We start from the raw sequence: 26,135 nt of genomic DNA, 5'->3' as shown, positions 1-26,135 counted from the left end.
ATTGAGTTAGAATTTGCAAGTCTATTGTGACATGCAAATTAGTCCTGTTTGCCCATTGGCAGCAATGCAGCTGAAGTGCCTAGAGACGGGCCATAAAATGAAAACATCAAAGTGATTAAATGTGCCCGAAGAGCATAATTGAGTGCATGAATAAGAGAAAATAAAACAAATTGATTTTCTCCAGTGCCAGAAAAACAGAATAATTGAGAACAAAATAATAGAGTTTGAAGTAATCAAAGTGAGAAATGCACCATAGTGACATAGAAACAGCCAGTTGTGGGAGAGATTTATTGTGTTTCTGTTATAATTTTTACAACTTTAATTTCATTAGCTAATAAATACAAATCAATTGAAAAATCAGTCAACCAGAGAGGAGTCAGTCCCAAGCCGAGATTTTTATTCACATCTCTAAAACAGGCTGAGGCGGTGATCCTTAATCTATTTTCATAGGCACTCATATCCCACAGAAAACAAGTTGTAGGAGGTCTCTCTGCTTTGGAAGTGATTATGTTCTGTTCTGCCAGTCACTTTCCACATATAGGTTTACAAATTCAACTTTCAAAAGGGTTGCTTTTATACCCCGCCAAGATTCCCAACAGACAGAAATGCCTGAGTACAGCATCTTGGTTTACAAAGGTGACATTTTCATGGCACTGACCTGCACCTATGATCTTGCACAGGGTCATTCTGAAGCCACGTGGTGCAGGTGGCAGCAGTGGCAACAGTTATGGCTGCAACAAGAGCAGGAGCACCTGCCACTCTTGAAATACTGCTGAGCATCTTAGCTCACTGCTTCCACTGTCATTCCCACCCCACCCCTGCTACCATCCCCCATCCCCACGCACACACACATATATATGCACGCACACACACACACACACACACACACACACACACACACACACAATGAAATCTAATCTAAAACCAAGAGGACCAAGCAAGAGTATGCCACCCCTTTGGTTTCCAGCCTGGCAGCCATGATGCTGGGGAGGATCAAGGGAAAGGAGCTAGGCCAGGAGCACTGGGGACACCAAGCTATGCCAGGATCAGGTACTGGAAGATCATAGAGCAAACATGAAACCACTGCAGAAATATTTTTAAAGCTTCTCCAAGGAAAGAATCCCTCCACCTGACTCCTCAGCTGTTCATGACTTAGCTCAGTGGCCTTTCACTTCAGAATCTGCAGTGATAGCTGGTGAGACTTAAATTGTGGTTTTTCCTTTCACAGGCCCTTGCACCACTCTGCCAGCTGTTGGCACTTTCAGATATTCGTGGCACACCCTACCTTCAGGGCTTCACAGCTAGCGGCCATGCCTTTGGCCCCAGTAAAGGTCTTTAGGACCACTGGGGCTGTAAATCAGGATGTGAGAAGGAGTTTGCACTGCTGGGGCTGGCACTACCTGCTGGCTCAGTCAGGATGGTATGGTTAATAGATTGTGCCTGCCAGGCAATTTGTCCCGGTGAATTTATCTTCCAGGAAGCACCTAGAAGTTGAGAGGAGTCTCTCTGACCATCTGGTGACATCATGATGTGCCTTGAGTTAAACAGGCAATGTTAGCAATTAACTCCTTTCTGCAAGAAAACAAGAGTTTGTCTCCAGTTCAGACCAAAAATCCCAGCTTCTATTTCCCACTCATGTTTCGGTGGAGCAAATGGCTTTCACAACTCTAAAGCCTTATACAGATGTAAGGCCGTATTATGCTTCCTGCCGCTGCTATTCCCATTATCCTGGATTTCCCAGCCCAGAATTTTGTTGTCTGCAGAAGAAGGAGAAAACACATGGACCAAAGAACCCGGAGCCATGACTCTAAATGGCTGGGAGGCATTGCACGGCCCAGCAGATAGATCCACCCCAAGGCCAAGCTCCTCTGGCTGGCTGGCCAGCAGGCAAGCAGCCCCCTCCTGTGACGTCACCTCTACAGTCACTTGTACCTATCCCTCCACATGGAGCCAGAAGATTTAGGCACAGGAGGGGAGAAAAAATGAATCATAGGCTATTTTAGAAATTGCTTTGATTCCATTTGAGACTGCACTAGTCCTTTGCAAGCTAAGACCAGAGCACCCTAAACATCAGGGTGATATCCTTTAAATGTTGATATCCTGTAAATGCCAGAACCTGGTGGGATTAATCCACTGCCTCATGTTCTAATTCAGGTCAGAGGCAGACAAGTGGTGATTGGTGGTTGTACTTAATTATCATTGAGAGGCTTTCTGATGACAGGAAGGATCTACATTCCAAGGCAAGCAAAATAGTTCACAGTTAAGAGCTAAAAATTAAATCAATCATCCATATCAGCTCATGCCCAATGCTTCATAGAAATCCCTTGTTCTGCCATTGTTCTAGGTAGAATGAGACCCTCAAGGAGCTGGGAAACTTCCTTTAGCCCTAGATCACAATAGAAGGGCTTCATCCACATCTTAAAATAATTCAGAGGCTTCCTATGGCTTCTAGGATAAGGTTATGGCCCTCCAGGCCCTTGATGATCTGGCCTCTGGCCACCTTTCCAGCTTTATGACTCACCCTCCCCACTGTCCCCACCACCACCCCGCCAACCCTCATCCTGTGTACTGGTCACAAAAGCTTTACAGTTGCCTTCATGCATCCTTCTGTATTCCTCCTGCCTCAAACATTCTCTCCCTTTTGCCCTATAAGATGCCACCTCTGTAAAGCCTGCGACACCCTCTCTTTGTATGCTGTCAGATCTCTGTACAGACTGGTATTTTATTGCCTTGTTGCTATGGACAATGATGTGTTTTTCTCCATATTTGGCTTCCTCACTAGACTAAGAACTCCTTGAGGGCAAGAACTATGTTTTGTCCTCTGTGACCCCAGCACCCAGCACAGGGCCTACTCCATTGCTGACATCAGTAAAGGCTTGTGAAATAAATGGACAGAGACTGGAATCAGATTAGGCTGAGGGAGGTGGGTGGTGGGGGCAGGAGTGCACCGTCTGAGATTCTTGTATACTAGAGGCCAATAGTAAAACAGCAGCCTGGGCACCAGCAGTCCAAGGGCAATCCCTACAATGATTTTTACCCAAATGTGCCTCATGTACCTCTGAATGAGAGCCAATTTGAGGTGACATAAAAACATATTTCATTTTAATGATCGTATTTGTTTTAATGGATGCTTAAAATGTACTAAGCACATCAAGTATGATGATAATGATGATTGCTTAGGATAGATGAGGCTAAAAGAGGTATTAAATTTTTAAAAGGGAGTAGATATAAAGAAAATAGTGTTACTATTAATTCGATAGTAGGTAGATATGATGACATTTCCTGAAAGGAGCACCCATATGATGAAAGTTTTGAAAACACTTGTAACAATCCGAAATTCTCTTCTCTGTTCCTCTCTGGTGCCACTCAGCCTCCAAGTGTTGTGGAGTCACTCCCAGCACTCCTCCAAACTGCTATGATGCTAACTGTCTCCAGACCTCATTTGCCACTTGGCCTGGTAGCTTGAGTAAACATGTTGGCTCACCTCAACCACATTTATAAGAGCAATGACCAAGTTTAAGCCTCTGAACAGGAAAGTGCTCTCTCAGCTTCCCTGTAGCTCTACCAATGTTCATTCCTTCAATCAATATTTATAGAGCAACTATTATGTGCCAGGCAGTGCTGAGTACTAACAGTAGAGTGATGAGCAGGACAGACAAGGTACCTGCCCATATAGAGCTTGCGAGGGGAGACAGACAAGAAGCAAATAAATATACAAGCTGTTTTCAGTGTGCTAAGTGCATTAAAAAATTAAACAAGATGATGTGGCACAAAATGAGTGACAGGGGTGGCCACTTACGTTGCACGATCTTAAGGCCTCTCAGAGGTGACTTTTAAATTGAGACCTGAGCAATGAGAAGAGTCAGAAATGGAGATATCTAGGCACAGAGCATTCCAGGCAGCAGGAACAGCAAGTACAAAGAAGGAGGAAGCCCTAAGAGGGAAAAATTACTCATGTGTTCTCACAGCACAAAGAAACCTCATGTAGCTAGAACAGAGTGAGCAAGGAAGGCAGTCATAGGAGACACAGGACAGGGGCCCAACCCTGCAGGGCTTGGTAGCTAAATAGTTTGGATTGTATTCTAGGTGTAATTAGAAGCCATACCATATCTTGAGCATGAGAGTAATGTGGTCTGACCTAAGTTTTAACTGAATACTCTGGCTCTATGTAGAGTATAGGTTGTAGGAGACAAAGATGGAAGCAGGAAGACCAGTTTTGAGGCTATTAGAGTCATCCATGCAAGAAGTGACAATGGTTTGGAGTAAAGTTATAGCAATGAAGAATGGAGGGAAGTGGGTGGTTTTGGAATATATTATGGAGGTAGAACTGATAGGATTTGTTAATGTATTGAAAGGGAGGTTGTAAATGAAGGAAGAAATAAGGATGACCCCTAGTCAATGTCATGAAAGAAAAAAAGCACAAGGGAGCTATCCTGGATCTATGCTGTCCAATACAGGCACCACTAGCCACATGTGGCCATTTAAATTGAAGTTAATTAAAATTAAATAGAATTTAAAATTTTCTTGTTCACTCGTACTAGCCACATTTCAAGTACTCAATAGCCACATGTCACTAGTGGCTACCACATTGGGCAGCATAGACACAGAACATTTCCATCATCCCAGAAAGTTCTATCAGATAATACTGCTCTACATTAAAAGATTAAAGATATGAGAATAAAAAGACAAGCCATACAGACTGGGAGAAATTATTTGCAAAACACATATCCAATAAAGGACTGGCATCCAAAATAAACAAATAACTCTCAAAACTCAATAATAAGAAAGCAAACAATCTGATTTAAAAATGGGCCAAAGACCTTAGCAGACACCCCACCAAAGAAGATATACAGATGATAAGGAAGTATATGAAAATATGCTCCCTATAATGTTACTAAGAACTGAAAATTAAAACAGTGAGATACCACTACATACCTATTAGAACAACAAAAACCAGATTACTGACAACACCAAATGCTGACAAGGATGTAGAGCAACAGGAACTCTCATGCATTGCTGGTGGGAATGCAAAACAGTACAGCCAGTTTGGAAGACAGTTTGCTGGTTTCCTCCAAAGCTAAACAGTTTTAAAATACAATCCAACAATTGTGTTCCTTGCTATTTACTCAAATAAGTTGAAAACTCGTCCTCACAGAAACGTGCACATGAAGGTTTAGAGCACTTTATTGATAATTGCCAAAACTTGGAAGCAACCAAGATGTCCTTCAGGAGGTGAATGGAGAAATAAACTATGGTACATCCAGACAGTGGAATACTTTCCAGTGCTAACAAGAAATGAGCTGTCAAGCTACAAATAGACATGGAGGAAACTTAAATGCTAAGTGAAGGAAACAACTTAAATGTTGCTAAGTGAGGGAAACTAGTCTGAAAAGTATTCCAACCGTATTACATTCTGGAAAAGGCAAAACTATAAAGACAGTAAAAGAGTCAGTGGTTTCCAGGGCTTTAGGGGAAGGAAGGGATGGATGAATATGTGAAGCACAGGATTTTTAGGGCAGTGAAACTATTCTGTGTGCTACTGTAATGGTGAGTGCATACATTATACATTTGTCAAAACTCAGAATTGTGCAACACCAAGAGTGAACACTAATATAAATGACGGACTTTACTTAATAATGGTGTGCCAGTATTCATTTATCAGCTATTACAAAGGCACCATTCTAATGCAAGATGTTAATACTAGGGGAACTGCCTGCCTGAGGAGGAGAGGGCAGGAGGACTACAAGAGCTCTCTGCATTTTCTGCTCAGTTTTTCTGTAAACCTAAAACTTGAAAAATAAAGTATTTTAATTTTAAAAAGAAAGACTAAAGAGGGTGCATATCAGCACCTACTACCTGGTAAGGAATAGACACCCCGTAAATGTTTATCAAATAAATGGATGAACAAATAAGTCCATCAGTTGATGAATCAATAGAATCCAGGTCTACTGGGTTGCAATTTATACTCCTTCTTGTACATCAGAGGAAGGAGGATGACATAATTTATTGTCCAAACCAGGGTATTTGAAAGTGAAAGAAGGTGCCACAGGCGTAAGTCACAACTGTCCCAGAGATAACCCAGAGATCACAAACTGGGAGCCCATAAGCCACATCCTTGCCTCCAAAATTGCTTTGTTTGGCCTTACATATTGATGTCCCACACAATATTCTTAAAAGTTTTTAAATTAACTATTCAGATTTAACACTGTGGAAATTTGAATAAAGGTGTAAATGTCTGACTTCTGTTGGAAAATGGAAAGGACTGGTCACACTGGGCTCACAGTCCTGCTCAGTCATGAATGGCTGGGGCTGAGTAGCAGCTGCCCCTTTTGTGAACATATGCCTTCCTGTTTGCCACAGTCCCTACCATTCCCTGTTGGTCTCCTACTCTAGGCCAAAGGTGCATTTACATTTATTATCTCATACTGTTTTGGCTTTTTCTTTTGTAATAGAGTTAAGAAAAAAAGGAAACTATTTTTTTTCTACTCATGTCATGATTCAAATTAGGAAAAAGACAAAAGGTTCAAGCAAGCTCCATATGTCTTGCCCCCAGTCTGCTCTCCTCACATACAGTACATTCTCTGCCTCTATAAGCATTTGAGTTTGCCCCATCTAGTCTGTATCTCATGTCTTGCCAGTCCCCAGACCAAGCTGGAGAAGCTAGATGTAAGGGGAAAACAATGGGCATTATTTAAGCTTACATTTTTATCGTTATCCAAATTCAGTATTTTTCATCAGCAACTTTTGGTGGAACTTATTTCTGTTTTTTTTCTTAATTGCCTCCAAATGTAACTGGAGAGTAAGACAGAGCAGCAGATAATCCGGTACACACACCTTTCCTTTCTGTGAACACGTGTTGCTGGAACACTTGAACATGGAAGGTTGTTTATCCATGCATTCACTCATTCATCAAACTCTACTGTACTGACAGATGGGAGGACCCTAACTTCAGCACCAGGAGCCCCTGTAGGTTTTCCCCAGCAGAGGCAACAACACAAGCAAAGGCCCACGTGGTGATAGGAAACTATGGATGGGGCACATTTAAGCCAAGGTGTTGGACTTCATTCATAGGTAGTCAGGAGCTGCTCAGGTTTTTTTTCGAGCAGAAGCAGCATATAATAACAGCTAGCAATTATGTGGGGACAGCTCCAGAGGCAGAAGCAGCAGGTAAGAGGCTGTTGCAGTGATTTGAGTGATAAGAGATGCAACTAAGGTGGAGACGGTAGAACAGAAAGGAGAGGACAGATTTGAGAGGCATCTTTGCAGTAGAGCTTGGCGACTCATACAATGTGGAGGGAGCTTGAAATAAGAGGTGAAGAATAAAAAATTATCCAGGGACTGTAAGCTTAGGGGTTTAAAATGCCAAAAGCAAGGTCCAAACAATTAACTGTTGCTTTACAAGAGTTAAGAGAATGAAAAGACAAGTTACATACTGAGATAAAATATTTGCAAATCACATATCCAACAACAGATTTGTATCTAGAACATATTAAGAACTCTCCAAATTCAACGGTAAAAAAATCCAATTAGCACAAGACATGAAAAGGATATACAGACAGCAAATAAGCACATGAAAGGATGTTCAACATTATTAGCCATTAGGAAAATGCAAATTGGACCACAGTGAGAGATCCCTACACACCTATAGGAATGGCCAAAACAAAAATCAGTGATACCACCAAATGCTGACAAGAATGCTGAGAAACTAGATCTTTCATACTTTGCTGATGGTAATGCAAAATGGTATGGCCACTCTGGAAAAGTTTGCCAGTTTCTTATCAAACTGAACATGCATCTACCATATGACCCCGCAATTGCACTCGGGCATTTATCCCAGAGAAGTGAAAACTATGGTCACACAAAAACTTGTATGTGAATGTTCATAGCAGTTTTATGTATAATAGCCCAAACTGGAACCCACCCAGATGTCCTTCAGTGGGTGGAATGGTTGAACAAACTGTGCTACATCCATACCGTGGAATGTTGCTCTGCAATAAAAAGGAACAAACAATGGGCAACAACTCACATGGATCTTAAGGGCAGTATGCTGAGTGAAAAAAGCCAGTCTCAAAAACTTATATACTGTAAGATTCCATTTCTGTAACACTCTCAAAATGACAAAGTTATAGAGCTGCTGACCAGATTAATGGTTGTCAGGGTTTAGGAATTGGGGATTGGGTCACAGTGACAAGGTAGCATGAGGGAGACTTTTGTGGTGATGGGATAGTTCTATATCTTCTTGTAGTGGGAGTTACACAAAGCTGAACATGTGATAAAATTGCACAGAACTACACACTTAAACACACACACAAATCAGCGTATATAAAACTGGTGAAATCTGAATATGGTCTGTGAAGTATACCAATGTCAATTTCCTGGTTTTGATATGAAATGAAGATCATGTAAGATGCTGCTACTTGGGGAAACTTGGTGAAGAGTACCTCTTGGTACATTTTTTTGCAACTTCCTATAAATCTATACTAATTTAAAAGTTAAAAAGTTAAACACCCAAGAAAAGAAATGAAGTACTGATACATCTAAAAATTTGCATGAAACTCGAAGGTGTTATGCTGCATGCAAGAAGCCAGTCTTAAAATGTTACATACTGCTTGATTCCATTTATGTGACATTCTTGAAAAGACAACACATACAGTGATGGAGAACAACTCAGTGGCTGCCAGGTAGTAAGGGGGAGGGAGGGATGTGACTGCACAGGGATAGCACATGGGCTTTTGGAGGTTAATAAGACTGTTCTGCATCATGAATCTGGACATATGTTAAAAATCATAGAATTGCACATACAAAAAATTCAATTTTACTGTATGTTAATTTAAAAATCAAAAATTAAACTGGATGGGCAAGTGGGTGCTGATTGGCTTTTTCATTCCTTTCTTCCTATCTTCCATTCATCCATTCATTCTGTCATTTATTGGGCACCTACTATGTATGAGGCACTGTGCTAGATCATCCAAAAGTAAAGCAGCCCAGATCCCTGTCCTCACGGAGCCTTCTTCCTGTTTCAGAGGAGAAGTGGTCAGTAAGGTTGGGAGCCCAGTGTTTCTGCTTGGGGAAGTGGGGCAAGGAGAAGCCTGCGGAGGGACCAAGTAAGCAAACTTTTCATTCCTAGAGCCTCATCCTATAGGATTTCCAGTAATCGCTTTTTCCTAAAAGACTCTTGGGCCTGAGGGCAGGGGAAAATCCCCAATTTGTTTTTCACAAGTACTCAGGAGAGAAAATGCTGAGAGAGTTGTACCCTGCTAAGGGGGCAAAGAAGGTTGGGATGGGGGAAGATTTGGTGCAGTTAGTAAAGTACAAGTTCTGAAAAGTTGCCTGAATTTGTGTGTATGTGTGGCTTAAAACAATCATTTGTTTAGCTCCTGACTCCTGGATTGGCAGTTGGGCTGGGCTCAGCTGGGCAGTTCTTCTGCTGGTTTGGGCTGGGTTCATCCAGCACTGCAGTCCACTGGCTGTCAAAGGATGTGCTCACATATCTGGAAGTCGGCTGCTAGTTGCTGGGGTAACTGGGCCATATGTCTCTCACCATCCAGAAGGCTAGCCTGGACTTGTTCATATGTTGGGGTCTCAGGGTTCCCAACAACAGCAAAAGAACAAGGCCCAAAATGCAAGTGCTTTTTTTTAGCAGCTTGATTTGAGGTATAATTCACATATGTTACCTGAATTTAAATTTTGTTTTCTCTCCTGTTTGCAGGGAATCTGAAGCATGTGGTCTAGTTGACAAAAAGAGATCAGGTTTCCAGAGCCGAGGAGCAGTGCCTGTAATGAAGACAGCGTGTTTATGCGAAAAGTGTGTGGAATTTGTGACTGCGGGGGAAATTTGGAAGAAATTACTTCCTGAAAATTTCCAAGGGGCACAAAGTGGCATCTGGCCTCCTGGGGTGAGGCAGGAAGGCACCCCAGAGGCCTCAACTAGGTATGGGGGAAGAGGGAGATTTCCAACATTTAAAGTGTTTATTTTTTAAAAATACACAAATGCCATTTCTAATCTTTGAAAATTATTTTTAAGTAAGTTGGGGATGGGGTATTTTTATTTTCTTAAAGGAGAAGGTGGAGGGAAGTGTGGAGCTTGGGCCAACAGTTGGTGGGGCAGCAGGAAACTGAGAGGCTGGGTCTGGATCTCAGGACCATCTGGGTAGAGCCCTTGGAGAAGGGGACTGGTCAGCAGACTGGGAGGTAGGGAGAAGTCCACCTGTATTGTTTTTATGCTTATGGATCTATTTTGTTTTTTAATAAAATCTCTGAAAACCTGCCTCTTTGTCCCATGTCCTCCCTGTGAAGTGCCACTGATGGCACACACATTTCTGAACGTTTATTCTCATTGAAATATCAAGAATAACCTGGCTGCTTCCACGTTCTGCTCTGGCCTTACCTTGGGGGCTGACTCTGGGTGCCGGACCCACTGGGAAACTAGTGTGCCCCCACTAAGCTCTGAGCAGAGAAGGGCAAGCTCTGTCCTGTGCCTAGGGTCTGTGCACGTTTCATGGAAATACAAGCAAGCACTGTAACCTTGTAGAGTCTTGCTGGCACCCCGGGAGGGGCACCTATCCCTGCCTGGGGAGACACTCAGGGATGGGAAGGGCAGGCAGCAAGTCAGATCTAAAGGGACATTTCGGTGAACAGAGAGTATACTTCCCAGTCAAATGTAGACAGCACACCTGATGAAAATGGTATACAGTCATGATCCATTGGCAGTCCTGTAACCTTGCCGGGTGGGACAAGATGGCAAGGTAGGGATGAGAGATAAGCAGGGAGATGAGGAGCAGAAGGGACAGCCAAACACCATGGTTTTGTAACTTGATTCACCAGTTACTGGGGCTAGGATAGGAGACCTCCCCATCCTGGCCATCAAGAAACTCCCAGACAAGGCAAAGGTGGGAGGAAAGAACCAGATTGCACCGTGTTTCACACTGGAACCAAAAGGAACCCAGAGCTGGGGAGCACTAAGGAGAGAGCAACTCCCCCTGCCAGGCCAGCATCCCGGGGCATTTCAAGGGGGATGATATTTGAGCCGGGCCTTGTAGGGTGAGTTGTATTTCTCCAAGCCTCTGAAGGGTGAAAGAGCATTATGCAGAAGGGAGTGGAGAAAACCTTTACCTTGTCCTGGGATGGGAATAGCCAACTTTTTATTACAGCATCGGGATGCCTGGTTGGCTAGGAACACCAGTCACTTCAAATGCCAACTATTCTAATTATACACTCTCAGCTTGAGGGCTGTTTTACTTATACCAAAAAGAAGGGGCATTTTTAAAAAATGGAAGATGGGGAGGTGCTGAATGGGGCAGCTGGGGGTTGGGAGGGGCCAAGGAAGGCAAATGGAAACTGAATTTCCATCCTTCAAGAAACCTGTATGGTCTCTTCTCTTCTCAAAGACTTGAATGGTCCAGTTTGGGCTCCCCATCCCAACTGTTTCTAGGGAACGCACCCCCAAAGTCATCACCCAAATTCCTGTGAAGGGATCAATCCCCTGAGAAGCAGGGCCTGGTCAAGCGGTGAGAACTAAAGGGAAATGGCCTGAGAAACAAGGAGCCCTTTCCCACTGGGCAGCCAGTGCCAACCTCTCCTGTCCTGTGGCTGGCACTGCCTGAGCCCCAGTGCTGGCCCATGAGTAGCAGGGCAAAAAGCTGCTGAACTAACTTATTGCTGGGCCTCCTAGCATCCAGGCTTGTTCCTGAGAGAGGGTACCACTTCAGTGACCTTCAGGATTACTTTTCCTTTGATTCTTGTCGAAACTATTAGGGAAAAACCAAAATCCCATAGGTAGAACTAGGAATAACTTTAAATTTTTAAAAATTAAAATCCAAACATCTAAAAGTGGGCATGGCATTCACAAAACAAGCAAGACAGATGAAGAGTTACTCTGTTCAGTCTAAACTCATCAAATTGTACATATTGAATGTGACAGCTTTTGGAATATCAATCATATACCTCAATAAAGCTGTAAAAAATTTTGTTAATAATCACAAGTGACTGGCGGAGGCAGGGTGGGAGAGGGGTGAACTGAAAGGAAATACGCCAAAATATTAACTGAGCTGGGCATCTGTGGAGGAAGAAGAGATAAGGATGGTTTAAGTTTTGTTCTTTGTACTTTTCAGTATTTTCTGGATTTTCTCTAGTGAGCACGTTCTAGTTTTATTAATAGGAAAAACAAATAAACTTTTCTTTAAAAAAAGCAATTGATCTTCAGAGAAAGTTACAGATCAAAGTAAATTCAAAACACCCACAGAGGAAGAGTTTGTGCTCAAGCCCTAGGGCTGTTCTAACCGCCCAGCCATTCTGAGCTGGCTAGGAAGAGAGGTCAAACAGGAGGGCTCCTGATTCACAATTCACTAAGCTGAGAGGGTCCTTTTAGTGAAGGTGGATTGAAGGTGGAGCAACTTTGTACCCTGCCTTCCCTTCAAGAAACAGCTGCTTTTGTGCCCACTAAGACCAGCTGCAATAACCATAATAACAATGCAAAGCAAACACTAGAGTAAATCCCATTTCACAAATCACTTTCACTTATAGTAAGTCAAGATCCACCTTGCTGGGTGGTTATTATTATCCCCACTTAATAGATTAGCAAACTGAGGTTACAAACTGGGAAGTAAGTTGCCCAGTTGTAAGCAGCAGAGCCAGGAAGCAAACCCAGGCGGCTACAAGTTCCCCATGCTTTGTCCACTGGCCCACAGCTACTGCCACTGCAGTATTTTTAAACTGTGACTTCGAAGTAAACAAGTTTCGTCTTGCTTCCAAAGTCCAAGCTGGACCAAGCCACACGCTGCTCCCAGGCCCTCACCACACAATGACATCATTAATTAGCTGGGTGCTTTTCAGCAAATTACTTGACCTTTCAGGGTCTGTTTCCTACCCACAAAGTGGGGTGAATAATTCTTACACTTCATGGGTTATTGTGAGTGCTTGATGAATTATCACAGATGGAAGGACTCTGAAGAGTCTAAAGTGTTGTGTGCAGGAAGGCTGCCATGAAAATGGGCCTGTAAAGGCGAACGTCTGAGGAAACTGCAGTACTCCCAGGAGCCCCACAGGCCTCCACTATCTCCAAGGCACGCACAGGGGCCAAAGAGCCCAAAAGAGATGTTGCGGCTGTGTCTGCAACTCAAGAGTTAACAAAATAGCCATTTAAAAGAGGATATATATATATATTGGAGATGTCTATATTTGCATAAAACATCTTCTGAAAGATACACAAGAGACTAGGGCACCTCAGTTGCCTACAGGCAGGGGAACCAGGTGGCAGGTAGCAGGGGAGTGAGGGAGACTTGCACTGTGTTCCTTTTTGTACCTTTTGATTTTTGAGTCATGTGAATGTATTACCTGACCCCAAAAAAGTAAATAAATAATTTTTTTAAGCCAATGGAAAAATCCCACGCCAGTTTCCCTAAGATGGATTTGCCTCTGCTACGTTCATTGTGAGCTATCACAGAGAGCACAGTGTATCTCCAATTCTTTATTTAAAAGACTCTTTCTAAGGCAGAAAGACTTGTTTATAAGAAAATCAAATATTGTCATTCAACAAAGAAAGAAGGAGAAAGAAAGAAGAGGTGGACAAGGAGAAAGAGAAAGAAGGAAAGCCAAGAGCCCTGCAGCCCTAGCAGGTCTTGACATCTCTAAGCCCCTCCACAGAAAGTGCCACAGCTGCTCCTCCCCTGCCTTTGCTCAGAACAGAACCCCAAACCTCGATGCTTGGTGCCCATCCCAAGCTGAACAGCAGTGCCTTGGCATGCAGGCAACATGGGCACTTCAGCCCCAGATTGCCTGGGTTTAAGTCCCTTCCCTGTCACTCCCTAGCTATGTGACGTTGGCCAGGTAAGTCACTCTTTCTGCACCTTAGTTTCTTCGTCTATCAAAAGGGGATAATACCAGTATGTATTTCTTGTGTGGGGAGAGGTATTAAGAGATCAAAGAAATAATGAAGGAAAGCTCATAGAGTACTTATTAGACCCAGTATTAGACATTGCTCCTGCCCTAAATGTGAACCCAGTCTGGGCAGGGAATCTTCCTGAGGCTTCCTGGCTGCAGGAATCAGGGAAATAATAGGCAAATTCACATGGCTGTGCATTTGTACATTCTTCTGAGGCAAGGAGCAATAGCTCTTGTCAAATTCTCAACACTCAAAAGGGTTTTCATGATCCCCAAAAGAATGTGATCTACAGATGCAGAGGTAAAAACAGCCATAAATAGAGCCTCCTAAGGCAGAAGCCCCCTCACCTCAGGGTCTCTGCACATGCTAGTCCTTCTGCCTGGAATGCCCAGATTTTTCCCAGACTGGCTCCTGCTCATCCAGTTCTCAGCCATGATGTCACTACCTCAGTAAAATGCCCTTGCCACCCCATCCAAAGTAGCCCTCTTTGTTCCAAAATGCCATGTATTTTTATACCATTTATCATTATCTTATTTATTTATTTATTCACACACACACACACACACACACACACACACACACACACACCACGTTTACTTTAGAAGCCTGGAAACTTTGGCAGTTTCATCGCTGCATCCCCAGTGCCTGGCATGGTACCTGTAATACTCAATACACACCTATGAAATAGTAGACCTGTGTACTAAGACAAAGCGATGCCTTACATTCTGAGTATTATGGGACACAGAGGAGAGACAGGCAACTAGAGTGGGGCAACCATGAAGGCTACAAGCTGGCGATGACACTCAAGCTGATCTTGGGCCAAGCGCCCAGAGGGTGGGCGTTCTAGGCAACGGCACATGAGATTTAGGAAATGACAAGCTGGAACACATAATATGAGACAGTACTCAAGCAAACCAACTATAGAAAGATATTTTTGATACAATAGAGGAAATTTGGACAAGGACAAGGTGATGTTAAGAAATTATTGATAATTTTGTTAACTACAATAACAGCATGGTAGTTATATATTCATTTAAGTCGTCATCTATTAGAGATACAAAACAAAGTATTTACATGTGACACAATATATTCTGGGTTTATTTTAAAATATTCTAAAAAGGGAGAAGTGTATGTGTGTGTGGCAGCAGGTGGTGGGTGGAGATAAACGAAACAAAATTTGAAAAATGGTAATCATTGTTGAAGTTGGTTTGATGGACACATGGAGGTTGACTATACTTATTCCCTCTGCTTTTGTGTGCTTTTTAATTTCCATAATAAAAAGTTGAGAGATATATTAGTGAGTGACAGGAAGCAAAATAGCAGGAGCCAGATCACAAAGGGCCTCCTGTGCCAGGTGGAGGAGGCTGGACTTGATCCTGCAGGTAAGGGAGTCATCAAAGAGTTTTAAGCTAAAGAGTGGCCTGATCACATTTACATTTTAAAAAGATCATTCTAGCTGCTGGGATGAGAGAAATGAGCCTGCTGAGGCCCAGCTCCAAAGTGGCTGTCTATGAGAAGCCTCTGTTTACATCAGACGAAATCCTAACGCCTGTCTCTCTCAGCCCACAGTGCCTTTCTTCTCACCATCTACTTGGCAAGAGATGGAGAGAGAGAGAGAGAGAGAGAGAGAGTTTAATGGAAATACTCTTTTTTTTTGCAATATATGCTTGAGGTAAAAACATTCAAATACAGATAATGGTTCCCTCATAACCCTACACCTCAGCAATAACCACTACTAGCTGTTTGGCGTTTATCTTTCAAGAGTTTTTCCATTTATTCCATAAATACTTATTGAGCACTTATTAAGGAGCATGCAGTGTGCCAGGCACTGGGATTTCATCTGTGGCCAGAAGAGATAACAGTTCTTGCCCTCACAGAGCTGGCATTATGCATACATGATCGTTTGACTTTTACATGAGTGAAATCATACTGTTTCATAACCTGATTCTCTCACTTCACTGTATACTATGTGGATTCCATATCAATCCATAATTACCTTATTCATCTTTTATTATGACATCATTCAGACATACCAAAAAGTATGGTACAACTGATATCTTAAAGTGGTGACTTTCTATGGATGCTCCAAAATTTGTTTAACCTTACCCTTAATGCTGAACATTCAGAATTCTCTCATTTTTCCTTTCAAACAAAAACATTACACAATAACAACAGCAACAAAACTGCTAGAGCTAATAAACAAAGTCAGCAAAGTTGCAGCTACAAGGTTAACAAACAAAAATCAGTTGTGTTTCTATATCAGTGAACAACCTGAAAAGGAAATTCAGAAACCAGTCCTATTTACAATAGGATCTAAAAGAGCAAAATACTTAAAAATTAACCAAGGAAATTAAACTCTTGTATGCTGAAAACTACAGAATGTGGCTGAGCGAAATTTAAAAAGACACAAATAAATAGAAAGACATTTGTATTCATGTTTTGGAAGACTTAATTTTCCCATGGTGTCGGTACTACCTATAGTGATCGATAGATTCAATGCAGTTCCAATGACTTCTTTGCACAAGTAGAAAAATCCATCCAGAAATTCATATGGAATCTGAAATCAGGCTGACTAGCCAAAACAATCATGAAAAAGAACGAGTTGGAGATACCACACTTCCTGATTTCAGTACTTACTACAAAGCTATGGTAATCAAAATAGTGTGCTACTGGCATGAATATAGACATACAAATCAATGGAACAGAATTGAAAGTACAGAAGTAAACCCATACATCTATGGCCATTTGATTTTGGACAAAGGTACCAAGTCCATTCAATAGGGAAGAACAGTATCTTCAACCAACAGTAGTGGGACAACTGTATTTCCTCATGCAGAAGAATAAAGTTGGACCCCTACCTCACACCATATGCAAAAATCAACTCAAAATGGATCATAGGCCTGAATGTAAGAGTAAAAACCATAAAACTCTTGGAAACATATGGGTTAATCTTCTGACCTTGAGTTTGGCAATGCATTCTTAGATATGACACCAAATTGCAGAAGCAATAAAAAGAAAAATAGATTGGACTTCATCAAAATTTAAATTTTTTGTGCTGCAAAGAACATTATCAAGAGACAACCCATAGAACAGGTGAAAATATTTACAAATCATGTAATAAAGTATCCAAAATATATAAAGAACAAAAAAACACACAACCCAGTTTAAAAATGGGCAAAGAACTTGATTAAACATTTCTCCAAAGAAGATAAACAAATGGACAAGTACATGAAAAGATGCTCAACATGATTAGTCATTAGGGAAATTCAAAGCAAAACCACAATGAGTTGTCAGTTATTTCTATTTGGATGACTGTAATTAAAAAGGAGAAAGAAAGAAAGAAAATAACAGGAGCCTACAAGGATGTGGTAAAGTTACAAGCCTCATACGTTGCTGTGGAAACATAAAATGGTGTAGCCACTGTGGAAAACAGTTTGGCAGTTCCTCAACAAGTTAAATGTAGTATTTACCATATGACCCACCAATTCCAGTTCTAGGCACATACACCCAAAGAACTGAAAACAGATGTTTGCATACTTATACATGGAATGTTCATAGCAGCACTATTCCCAATAGCCAAAAGTGTAAACAACTCAAATGTCCATCAACTGATGAATGGATAAACAAACTGGGGCATATGCATACAATGGAATATTACTCAGCCATAAGAAGGAATGAAGAACTGATACATGATGCAGGACTCAAAAGCACCATGCTAAGTAAAAGAAGCCAGACACCGAAAGTCACATAGTGTGTGATTCAATTTATATGAGATCCCAGAAAAAGCAAGACTAAAGACAGAAAGCAGATTGGTTGTTGTCAGAGCCTGAGACGGGGAAGTGGGCAGTAACTGTTTAATGGCTTTGGATTTTATTCGGAGATAATGAAAATGTTCTGAAACTAGGTAGAGGTGATGGTTGCACAACATTGTGAATGCACCAAATGCCTCTGAATTGTTGATTTTAAAGTGGTTAATTTTATGTTATGTGAATTTTGCCTCAAAAGCAATCATTGTAATGAAGATCCTTTTACTTACACCCTTGCACATTTGTTGTATTACTTCCTTATAATGAATTTGTTGAAGTGGAACTGCTGGAACAAAGGACATGTACATTAAAAACAAACAACAGAGAATGGATTTTGATCTCCAGAAGTGCTGTCCCAATTCACAGTCCTACTAGCACTGCCTGTGTCTGCTCCCGCCGCCCGCTAGAACTCCATCTTTGTCCATCTAAGGGATAAAGGTAGCTCCTTGTTTGCATTTTCGTTTCTCTGATTTTATTGGTGAGGTTGGACGTGTTTTCATATGCCATTCTTTCTGGCACAAGTGTTATAAGCACGTTATGATTTTTTATTGGTATCATTAATCTACAATTACATGAAGAACATTATGTTTACTAGGCTCCCCCCTTCACCAAGTCCCCCCCACATACCCCTTCACAGTCACTGTCCATCTGTGTAGTAAGATGCTATAAAATCACTACTTGTCTTCTCTGTGTTAAGCACGTTATGATTTAACCATCTGCCTTCTCCACTACCCTCGAGACCTTCCCCACTTCTTCATGTCAGCAGTCCTGACTGGCACACAGTCGGGCCTCAGTCAACGTTTTGAGGCAGTAAAGGGAGAACAGTGACTGTAATCTCCTCCTGGTTCCCCTGGACCCAGGCTGGCTATAGACATCCAGTACAATTCTAACATATGTTCCCCCAAATTTCACCTAAATGCCTTTTGAAATGTGCTGCTGGGAATCACACTGTAACATGGAGGGCATGGAGTTGCACTAGTTGGAAGTGGAGATATGGACAGAAGGGTGAGAATGAGGGTTGAACAGGGAGTAGGAACAACGGGTACATGTGCATGGAGACAAGCAGAAAAGCAGAAGAGAAACCACCCAAATCACAGCTGTATATGTGTTTATGGTGAGGGGATGGGGTGCAAGGATAGCTACCATTTCTCAAGGTCAATTCTAGTTTTGTGGGGCTTGCTTCTCTGCCAGGTTAGTGGCACCACTCACTGCAGCTTTCCTGCCAGACTGGGCTGCCTCTGAAGGAGGCTGGCAGCTCCAGGGTATGATCCTTGGGTTACCAGCCTAGAAGGCTGGAGGGAGGGGAAAACCACCATCCTTCCAACCCTACCCTGTCTGCCCATGAGCTACTGGACTCTTCACCACCCTCCATCTGGCTTTCACTCATATCTTTTCTCCTTTGAATAATATTCTGCAGAATGTTTCATACACTCATGAGCCCATTTAGCTCATCTCTGCCGCATCTCACCTCTGCCTCTCCTGTGATTCTTTCTCCCACATCCAGAATCCAGGCTCTCAGGTTCAGTCATTCCTTCACTCAACAGGTATTTTTTGACAGCACGCATCTGCCAGGCAGTGTACTAGTCATCAGTGATACAGAAGTGAACAAAAGCCCTACCTTTATGTTGAGTGCCTTCTAGCTGGGGAGGCGAACAATAAATATAAGCAAGAGGAGATCAGTACTACAGAGAAAAATTAAACAAAAGTCGATCTTGAGAGCAACAGGGTTGCTATTTTAGATAGGGTGCCCAGGGAAGGGCCATTTGAGCAGGTGACACTTAGCAAAGACCTGACATGGCAAGCTATGTGGCTATTGGGGAAAGAATGTTCCCAGCAGAGGGAATAGCAAATGCAAAGAGCCTGAGACAAGAACCATTTTGTCTCACCCAAGAAACAGCAAGGACAGTGTGCCTGAAGCTGCAGGAATGAGGGGCAGTTGGGGAGGAAAAGAATGTGGAGAAGAGGGACCAGGTCATATAATGCTGCTGTATGGATTTTGGCTTTTGCCCTGGGTGAATGGAGAGCAGTTGGAGGCTCCTGAGAAGAGAAGGACAAAATTCTTCTGGCTGCTATATAAACAGACTTTAGGGGACAGGGCACAGGGGGACGGGCAAAAAGAGCAGTCAGGAGGCTGTGGCCATGATCTAGGTAAGAGATGACAGTGGCTTGGACCAGAGTAGTGGCTGTGGAAGGAGTGAAAAGCAATTCCAATCCTGGATGTATTCTAAAGAGAAAGCGGACAGAATTTGCTAATCAGCTGGACATGGCATGAGGGAGAAAGAGAAAGATGAGGGCGAGGTTTTTGGCCTAAGAAACTGGGTGAATAGAGGTGACATTACCAAGCTTGGGAAGCTGGGGCGGGGGGCGTGGATATGAGGCACAGGGTATCAAGTGCTTTATTTGGCCAAGGTCAGGAGAGAGGACTGGGATCTCTCCCAGAAGCTCAGGGCTTGGCTTGATTGCTTGGTGGTGGGAGTAGAGGGTAGACAGAGAAGGCTGACCATGAGCATGCTGTACTGGGCTCTATGTTTATCTGCTCATGTCAATTTCAGTGAGCACATCAAGGCTGAATTTCTTAGTTTAGCATCCAAGTCTGGCTCCTGTGACCTCACCAACCCCATCCCGTGCTGGTCTCCTAGTTTCCATTAATGCCTTTGCACATACTGTCCCCAATACCTGGTGAATGGTGGCCCTCAGCTCAGGTGTCACCTCCTCCTATCTCCCACTTGATTTTATTAGTATCTGCTCTTCTAATCCCCCTACTGAATTGAGGGTCAAAGGGGCATCTTGATCCCTCCCTCTGAGGCCTTGGTGACCAGAGCAGGGACAAGCAGGGGCTCAACTCACATCAGTGGCCTAAAGGAACATATGCATGGGACTAACAGCCAGCCCTGAGCCCACCCCAGTGGGTTGGGAGGCCTGACTTCCCGCACAGTCATATGTGACAATGAGGAAAACAGGGCCAAGGAAGTGAAGTCAGGCTTGGAACTGGACTTGGACTGGAAAGCTGACTCCATCCCTGAAGCAGCAGGGAGCAGGGATCTGGGAAAAGCAACTACTCACATATGTACAGCACTTGAGAGTTTATAGTCACAGACATTATCTCATTCAACACTGGCACAGCCTCATGAGGTAGGTATTCCTATTTTCCCCACTTTACATCTAAGGAAACTGAGGCCCAATGACCTGAAGTCACTTGCCCGAGGTCACACAGCTAGGAAGTGGCAGCCATGGGACTTGAATCAAGGTCAATCAGATGGCAGAGCCCCATGCTAGCCATATCTGACCAGGCCATGCCTTGAGCTGGCTGGGAAGGTGACCAATCAGGTATGGGCAGCCACTATCCCCTCCCTCCCTGCCCCTCTTGCATTCTAGCCTATGGTAGCACGAAATGGCATTTATCCATTCGCTTAGACCAGGCAAGGCCAGGGCCAGGCAACCTGGGATTCAAACATAGCAAGGTATCATCCATATTTGAGTCCCCAAAGGTAATTCTTGGGGGAGGTTTGAAGAAAATGCACAAGAAGTGCGAAGAGAGGTTGTGGGAACCTTCCTCCCCCAGGAGCTCTTCTGTGACAAGCCCCACTGGGCCTGCTGAGGGTCTGCCCTGCCCCTAGGAGAGGGCAGCTCCCCACTATTCTTTCAGCCAAAGGCCCCCTGGAAAGGTCTCTGCGGGGGCCATGTCTTCTTTCTGGTTGGACCCTGGGCCCAGATGCTTCTTGGCTGACAACAGCTGGGCCCTTGCACCTGTCAGTCTATCTCCCCTGCTTCACAAACACACGCCCCCGCAGAGCTCCGCGCTGCTTCCAGATGGCCAGTCACTTGTGCCTTCACCCTACTTTGGGCCTTTTTCTTTCTCATTTGATTTCTTTTCTTTGCTTTGTTTTCTTCCCAAGCCCTAGCTCTCTCACTCTTTTGCTCTTTCTCACACACTCATTCATTTTGTCTCTCCACTGAGTATGTTCCTTTCTGCTCTGTGTGTCTGTCTGTCTGTTTTCCCCTGATTCTAACCAGGTATCATCAGGTATCAGTCCAGTGCTAGCTTCCTTCTCTGTAACAGTGAGAGGCTCAGATGAAGTCATCTCTCCAGTTCCCACTGGCTCTGACATTCAGTTTTGAGGAAAGGCAAGAACCTTGGGAGGGGATAGCTAGAGAGCAGGAAAGGGAGCTAGAACCAGGCAGAACTGGATTCAAATTCCAGCATCTTCGCTTGCTACCTGTGTGACCTCCACAAGGTTGCCTCACCTCTCTGAGCCTCCTTCCTTCATCTGTAAAATGGGATTGACAATAATAGTGACAACCTCCCAAGGGGGTGGGGGGCGCCTGAGAACTGACCTTGCTCATGGATAGGGAAGGCCTTTGTGAATCATAAGTGGCAGGTCCCAACAGGTACTACTTTGCAGGCAGTGAGGCCCTGTGGCCACTAGCAGAGGTTCTGGGGACCCATTTGCCTGGTTCAAATCCTCAGCCCAAAATGCACAGGGAGTAGAGTGCTGGCAAGCTGCCTAATAACACTGTGCCTCAATTTCCCTCTCAGCAAAATAGGGGTGAGGTAATCATAGCACAGCCCTGCCACCTCCAGTTGCTGTGGGATTAGATGAGAGAACAGGTATAGAACACTAAGAAGAGTTGAGGGCCCGCCACCTAGCAAGTGTTCAGAAAACATTAGCACTGATGTTTTAAATCAGAGCTAGTAGGAATAAAACTCCCCTGAGGAAGGGTTCTTAGGGGTACTGGGCCACTGCAGGACCCTGAGCCCTGGGGTGACCCTGGCTCCAGTAAGTGTGCCTACACAGGTTGTGTCCCCCATGGGGGGCTTGTGTTCCTCTGGCCAAGCCGAGTGTCCTGAGGTGAGGCTTGTGAAGCCTGGACGGAGTAGCACCTGTTTTTAATTAGTCCTCCCCAAGGAGGTGCCTTTTTGTGATTAGCACAAGGAGAGTATCTGTGCTAGCTAAGGGGCACTGTCTCCCTGCCAGGGTAGGAGAGGGACCTTGGGTAACCCAGCCTGGGGGCCTCTCTTTGTGGCTGGCAGCAGAGGCAGCACCCTGACCCCCTGAGGTTCTCTGGATCCTCAATCCATCTCCAGCTCTGATTGCTAATCCCGAGAAGGACAAGTGGCTGTGGCTGTGGGAGCCTGGGGAAATATTTCCAGTCCTCCAGGTTGTACATGCGAAATGAATCCTAACCATGTTCCTGCTGCCATGTTTGTCTGAGCCAGCCCCTGACCTAGAGGCAAGAGGGACTACTGGCTCACAAGTCAAGACTTCTGCATGACGGTGGGGACTCTGAATGGAGGCAAACTGGGGTCCATGGATGGATGATGAATGGAAATTTGAGGCCTCAGGTGGAGTGGGATTGGGAGGTGGGGAGGGCAGAGCCTAAGAGATGTGAGTGCAAGGAAATTCTCCCAGCTTGAAGATGTGACAGGAGACCAAGGGACTGCCAGGCCCCCTCAGGGCTCAGGTAAGGGGGAGTTCAGCCTGACACTGCAGGGAGCAGGGCCAGACTAAAATGGCCTCACCTTTTTAGAGATGGAGAGAGCTGAGAGACACTGCACTGGCCCTGAGAGTGGCAGGTGGCAGGAAAGGGAGAGCAAACAAGGCCCCGAAGCCTTGTGTTCTAGATGCTGAAGAGAAACTAGGTAAGGCTTGGCATTCTTGAGGCGGAGTGAGATGAGGCCCCTGTCTCTCCCTGGTGCAGGGAAATTTATGGACAGAGATCTCACCCAGCCCTTTTGGGATTTGAAGCCTTTGTCCATGATTGTGTTGGGCTGAAGGGGCTGGAGAACAAAGAGGAAGGGAGAGCTGTGGTGAAACCTCAGCATCCCCGGGACCTGTGGAGCAAGCCCCTCTCTGTGCCGATGGAGAGAGGAAGGGAAAAGTTCCCCATGCTTTGGCTGAAAGTCATCCTGCCAATTGCTCTTTCTGACACAGCCTCACACTTTCTTTCCAGTCCTATATTCCTGGCTGTGTGCAAGCTATTTCCACTTGGATGTTCTGCCAAAAGCTTAAACTAAACATGCTTAAAGCAGAGTTTCTCTTCCCCCACAAAGCCTCACACCTTCCCAAGGCCTCCTTCTTAATGATGGACACCCAAAAGGCCCAGGGCCTGGCCAGCCTGGCAACTTCTCTTTCCCTCCCTGCGTCTGAACCTTAAGCTTTTCCCTAGGGGTATTTTTCAGTCATCTTTGCCATCCCCAGGCTGCAGTCCTCTCCCACCCTGCACCACAACCCTGGAGCTTCCTGCCTCAGCACCAAACTGGGCTCCCTCACTCAGGGTCTCTCTGAGCCAGGCATATGTTCTGGCCACACACATTGACCATCCACTGCAGTGGATGGGGTGGAGCAGCCCTTCCAACAGAAAGAAAAGCCTGGACACAGGTAGCAGAGGAGCAGGTAACCTAGCGGGCAGAGCTTGCCTGAGGAATGAGTCAAACCTGGCTGTAAGTCCCAGGTCTGCCTCTTACTAGCTGTGTGATGCAGGGCTTGTTACTTCACCTCTCTGTGCCTCAATCCCCTTCTCTCTAAAATGGAGATGAAAATGTTGAGTTCCTAGAATTCTTGTGAAGCTGGGTGCCAGAAGGGGCACACACTGGAATGACGTCCCCAAAGGCTGGTACAGGCACAGCCGGGGAGATGGTCCCCAAGGACACGAGAGGATGGGTGGCTGGAGCTGTTTGTATATTTGCAGTTTTCCCATTATGTATAAATAACAGGAAATCAAGTAGGGATTCAATTCAACTGGACCCAAGTCTTGGGCCTTTCCAAAACTTCCCCCACCCCCTTGTGTAAACAGGAAATCAAGGCTATACTCTCCAAGGCTGACTGGAGTGCCCGAGGATGCCCTGTTATCTCTGCTTTCAGTTTTGTTTCTTAAGGCCCTTTCCCCAGTACTAATCATGTTCTCCTCTCTTCTTCTGTTCAGTTTCTCCTCCTCCTCCTTCTCCTCTTTTTTTTTTTTTTTTTTACACGGGAACAGAAGGGAGTGCCTGTCCAAGCCTGCTGGCCTGGGACAGAGGAATGCCGCTGCTCCCTCTGAGGGGCAACGAGCCACCTGTGCTCACTCAGGCTGGCAGCAGCCAGCGTGCAGAGCAGGGGAGGCTTGCCGGCACCTTGCTCTGAGAGGCTGGAAAGCACTACAGACATTAGCTCATCACTCCCTGGCAGAGGCCGACCAGTCTGCTGGTCTCACTAGCATCCTGCAGATGGGGAAATGGAGGCACAACCACACTCAGGGTGGGTGAAGTCTCACGGGGCCCCAAGAGGACTTCTGGGCAGGATCTCTAGAAGGGGTAAGGGGAGAAAGGACACCCAGACTTCCCCAAATGGACTCCTATTCCTTGAGACTGTACAGGATAAGGAAGGTTATAGGAAAGAACTGTGGTCCAAGCTGCAGTATCTGAGGGGGACCACCAGGGAAGAATGGAAGAGATGGCTAGGACCCTCCATCTCCGGAGCACTTGAAAGGGCCCCGCAAATGGCTGCAAATTCTCTCCCTAGCCCATGAGGAATGACTTAAGCCACTCTTACTGAGAAGATGTTTCCCCCCCTCATTGCCTCTGGAATAAGATGCAGTGGAGATAGTCTGCATGGCTGGACACAGAAAGGTTAACTAAGATGCAGTTGGGTTATTATGTTTTCCACCTAGTGCTTTTCTGTTATTTCCAAATTCTGTGCAGGGAGCAATTACGACACTTAGGACCAGACAAAATGTTAATTATTTTTAATTATTAAAAAGAAGCAACTGGGATGTGGTGGCCAAGCCCTGGGCTTGGAGTGAGGAGCCCCAGGTCAAGCCCCTCTCTTATATCCCAGGGTGTGACCAGGATCAAGTGACTTCACCTCTTTGAATTTCAGCCCTCTATCAAATGCCGAGAATTGGCACCCAGAGTTTGGCAGCAGATTTAGAGATAATGTATGGGAAAATGCTTGTTAAAAATTATTTATGCTAACAAGATAGAAAACCTAGAAGAATGGACAACTTCCTAGAAAAATACAACCTTCTGAGACTGACCAAGGAAGAAACAGAAAATCTGAATAGACCAAATACCAGCAACGAAATTGAATTGGTAATCAAAAAATTGCCCTAGAACAAAAACCCCAAGCCAGATGGATTCACCACTGAATTTTATCAGACATATAGAGAAGACATAATACCCGTTCTCCTTAAAGTTTTCCATAAAATAGAAGGGGAGGGAATACTCCCAAACTCACTCTATGAAGCCAGCATCACTCTAATAACAAAACCAGGCAAAGACCCCACGAAAAAAGAAAATTACAGACCAATATCCCTGATGAACATAGATGCAAAAATACTCAACAAAATATGGGCAAACCAAATTCAAAAATACATCAAGAGGTTCATACACCATGATCAACTAGGATTCATCTCAGGGATGCAAGGATGGTACAACATTGGAAAATCCATCAACATCATCCACCACATCAACA

General features: G+C 44.4%; 1 protein-coding gene across 5 annotated transcripts in view; it reads left to right on the top strand.

Moving 5' to 3' along the window:
• HDAC8 (histone deacetylase 8) overlaps positions 1-10,267 on the top strand; it is a 298,463-nt gene extending 288,196 nt beyond the window's left edge. For 3 of the 5 annotated variants that reach the window (XM_037002993.2, XM_017662716.3, XM_017662712.3), the window contains one exon: positions 9,710-10,267. In XM_037002993.2, coding sequence (XP_036858888.1) covers positions 9,710-9,718 — 9 coding nt within the window. In that variant the 3' untranslated portion in view covers positions 9,719-10,267. Of the gene's footprint in view, positions 1-9,023; positions 9,105-9,709 lie in introns of all 5 variants that reach the window. The other 2 variants (XR_005057141.2, XM_017662711.3) reach the window with 1 other exon arrangement.
• The last annotated feature ends 15,868 nt before the right edge of the window (positions 10,268-26,135 follow it).

The sequence above is a fragment of the Manis javanica genome, chromosome X (genome assembly GCF_040802235.1).
Source record: "Manis javanica isolate MJ-LG chromosome X, MJ_LKY, whole genome shotgun sequence".
Lineage (NCBI taxonomy): Eukaryota > Metazoa > Chordata > Mammalia > Pholidota > Manidae > Manis > Manis javanica.
Note: the sequence above shows the minus strand (reverse complement) of the source record. Positions and strands in the feature narration are given on the sequence as shown.